Source organism: Amblyomma maculatum, chromosome 8 (assembly GCF_055883805.1).
Source record: "Amblyomma maculatum isolate TAMU_Amacu chromosome 8, ASM5588380v1, whole genome shotgun sequence".
Lineage (NCBI taxonomy): Eukaryota > Metazoa > Arthropoda > Arachnida > Ixodida > Ixodidae > Amblyomma > Amblyomma maculatum.
The window spans coordinates 18031757-18035627 of record NC_139351.1 but is presented as its reverse complement, the minus strand read 5'-3'; the positions used below and the strand labels follow the sequence as shown (position 1 = coordinate 18035627).

Below are 3871 nucleotides of genomic sequence, written 5' to 3'. Positions count from 1 at the left end.
CCCTCCTGCCAAGGCCCTTCACTGGGCGTGCAGAATGCTCAAATAAATAAATAAACTGCGGGAGTTTTGAGGTAGCAGCAAAGAATATCCCTTGCAGGAAGCGGCGCCAGGATCAGCATTCTGGTAACAACATGCTTGCTTTCCCAAGTCCCATTGTAATATTCTGAAGTGCGTCGCCATATAATTAATGGCATTTAAATGAGACGTTAAGAGATATTATCCTTGTTTCAAAGGGCTAAATTTACACCGTAAACTTCGTTTTTTTACTTTCGTGCAGCTCAGTCCAACCAGAAAATGTGTTGCCGCAGGGAGCGTGTTTCTGGCAATGGTGTTGCTCTTCGCAGTAGTCATCATCACAGTGATCGCCTTGACATTCCGGACCGAGCCCGCGGTTCCGAAGGGGAAGCCGTACTGCGACACGATTCACTGCCAACTACACGTGAATGTTCTGATGTCTCGTCTCAACAGGAGTATCGACCCGTGCGAGGATTTTTCAGCGTATGTCTGCTCCAGTTGGTTTCCTACTAGGGATAAGCGAGTGCACGTGAAGACTCCCGTCGATGAAGTTACGTTCTCGCGACTGGCAGACTTCACTACCATGCTCTTCCACGGCACGCAAAAGATCCAGGCGGGCCAGAAGGCCCTCAACATGTACAATGCCTGCATGAGCACAAATGACCACGGTGGCGCCTACCTGCCGGAGTTCAAGAAGCTCATGAGGGAAATGAAGCTCAGTTGGCCTGAGCCGTCGCCAGAGGACGCCGACCCTCTAGGTGTCATAGTTGCACTCTCACACAAGTGGCGAATTGATTTGTGGCTCGATGTCCATGTGCTACCTCTGCCAGCTCACAAAAAATGGCGCCTCGGCTTCGGTCCTGCGCAACCGATACCTGTTCTTCTGAACCAGTACGAGTCTGTGAAGGAAATTAGAAGCTACACTGAGTACTGGATGGGTTTCTATAGAGACCTTAGCCTTAATAACTCGGGCACTGCGGACGCATCGACCCTAGAAGATACAATCAATGACTCTCGCATCATGGATGGAACTGTACTAATCCGCCTGGGTGAACTCATCTTCACCCGATTAAAAACCCCGGTCGCCTTTCGACTCGAAAACATCGGTGATTACTCGAAACCCATTACTTCAGACATATGGGAAAATCTCCTCCAGAATATTATAAAAGTGGATCCTCCGTTGGGTGTCAGTGATGAAGTTGTCCTCAAAAACAGGAACCTATTAAAGACTATCGGTAGCTTCCTCAGCCAGTATCGCGAATCTCGACTTCTCCGCCAGGTTTCTTGGACATTTGTTCAGTTGTACGCACCCATAGCTGAACCCCGCATGCTGCTGAGACATTTTGGCGAAATTTACAAGGTTAACATCTACAAGTCCACTTACTGTGGATTACAAGTTGAATCGACATACAAGGTGCTGGTGCTCTCCCTAGAAATGTCCACCAGCAAGACAAAAAAGGACCAGGATCTTATTCGGACCATGTTCCAAGGACTAGTATCGGCTGCTATCAAGAAAGTCGAGAATTCATCGTGGATAGACGAACATGGCAAGCGTGTCATCAGTGATAAGATTAAGTCGGTTAATATAAGGGCGTGGCCTGATAAGGAGCTGGTGAGTAACCAGATTCTCGAGGAAATTTACAAGGATTATCCGAATAAGGCGGAACCGTTCCCTGCGCTCTGGATGCAAGCAAGAAGGACCATACGAAGTGGAATGGAGAAAGTGCGCCGCATTGAAGATTCCCAGGCGTATTACGAAGCGCGTGTCTTACCACCGAACTTCGCACCGTCCTATCCCGAATATGACTATGTATCAGGCCGCCTACAGGTGCCAATATATCTGCTCAATCCGCCGCTGTTCTACAGTGAAGGAACAAATGCCATGCTATTCGGCGGTTTGGGATACTTGCTCGCTTTAGAGTTGGCTAAGACCTTTGATGAAACTGGCACTCGCTGGCTTCCAAATGGCGCAAGTGTTGAGAGCATTCTCTCTGAAGAGTCTAAAAAAGCTTTTCGAGAGCGGGACAGCTGCCTCCAAACACACGGAAGCGTGTTTCCAGAATTACCGGCGCTTGAAATCGCGTACGCTGCATTGCAAGAGGCTGATAAGGGCGGCAGTGGTAACCTACCTGTCGGCGAAGACCTTCCACCTCTAAATGCCTTCTTCATGACCATCTGTTACATGGCCTGCTCTGCACCCGACTTCCAAAGCTCCTACAGTGCGAACTGCAACAAAATTGCTCGCAATACTGCTTCCTTCGCGAGGTCCTTCAACTGCACAGCTGGAGCTAAGATGAACCCTGAAAAGAAATGTGCTTTCTTCACATAACCGAAAGATTACTACGGTGGTTCACGAATGTGCTCCCGTGACTGCTATCCGCCAAAACATTTTCGACAGATTCTCACACCCTTCTTTACTATACAGTCCGCTAGACCTTCATTTCCCTTGTCATTTCTGTTTTTAGTCAGACACCAGCTTTTCTGATCGCTTGTACTATTTCCAGTAATTTTTATAGGTCACATGCTTCATAGAAGAGTAATCTAGTCATCTTATTACCATGGAAAACAGTTCCGCCAATCAACACGGTGCTGTCATTTTCCTACTGTGCGCAATAGGTTAGGAGCATTGTGAAGGCTACAACCTACTTTGTAATATTCAGATAAGATGGTGAGAGTCATCGCTTTGCAATTTGTGTCAGAAGGGAGCGTGTTTCCCTGATTCGTGCGACAAGGACATCATTGCAACAGTTTTGTTCGTGGGAGGCCTTTTGCACACACTTTTGCTGTGGCTATGGTTGCAACTTTTCACATAACCCTCGAGAACTCTGGAGGTGTTTTATTTTTTCTTGTCCTTCTTTATCGCGCCTGTATTTGGGAGGAAGCACCAGGTCGCCGCTGGTCTCGGTCTATGAACACGCTCAAGGAAGTGTGGTGGACGTTTTTCTATACACGAGTTTTTCGTATATTAAGTTTTGATGTGTTTTCTATTTCGTTTGTTTTGAATACATAAATGATGTCTAAAGCAATGAATTTGCATGCAAATATGTTTTGAAATTTCAGTGCATAAAAATTGTTAGGCATTGCAATAATTGTCAAAATCACACCTGTTTTTCTCCAACATTGTTAGCGATGATTTGTAGTCTTGCAAAATTCTATTAACGAGAAATCCACATGCTTGATTGTGATGGTAAGACGACATCGCAGGGCCCATAACGACTAGACCTGCCCGTTGGTATCAACAATTCTTTCACCACTTTTTACTCCATAAATTCAGTATCCCATTTAACCTATATAGACCCTCAGTCAGTGGAACCTTTAGATAGCTACTGCAGCAATCGCATCCGTATGTATACACTGAGGGCGTCAATTTGTAGAGGCATCAATGAAATAAAAATTAAAATCCTTATTACAGTAATTCACTCTGGCGTTATCCTTTCCAATATCTAAGAAATCGATCTCTGATGAAACACTGGATGATTGAAAACTAAATCTACACAAAATCTCTAGAATTGTCAATAATTACCGCATCATATCTCTATGGGGTACACAAATCAAATTTTCTTAACACAGCATCGAACCATGCATCGCATAAAAATATAACCTGAAACAAATCCTCTTTAATAAATCAATATAATTGGAGACAATTTTTCTGTAATGCGCATTTAAATGAACAGGGTTTTCAGGCTGACTGTAGTTCTGGACTACTGACAGCATTTCGCTCTCTACCCGCAATAGAGATTTCTAGGACTGCGTAGTGCGCGTTACGTACGCACAACCTGCGTTCCCTGCGGAAAGCAAGGACTTGCGTTGCTTATGTGCCACAGAGTTTTACTTGTAATGAAGCCCACGCGTACGC

General features: G+C 45.3%; 1 protein-coding gene across 1 annotated transcript; it reads left to right on the top strand.

Moving 5' to 3' along the window:
• Window positions 1-325: 325 nt before the first annotated feature.
• LOC146180630 (neprilysin-like) lies at window positions 326-2344 on the top strand. Its single transcript, XM_084575610.1, has one exon. The coding sequence runs from the start codon at window positions 326-328 to the stop codon at window positions 2342-2344; it is 2019 nt and encodes a 672-aa protein (XP_084431736.1).
• Window positions 2345-3871: the final 1527 nt, after the last annotated feature.

Bases quoted from the DNA above. Each gene is read 5' to 3' on its own strand.
- LOC146180630 (XM_084575610.1), top strand. From the start codon at position 326: ATGGTGTTGCTCTTCGCAGTAGTCATCATCACAGTGATCGCCTTGACA.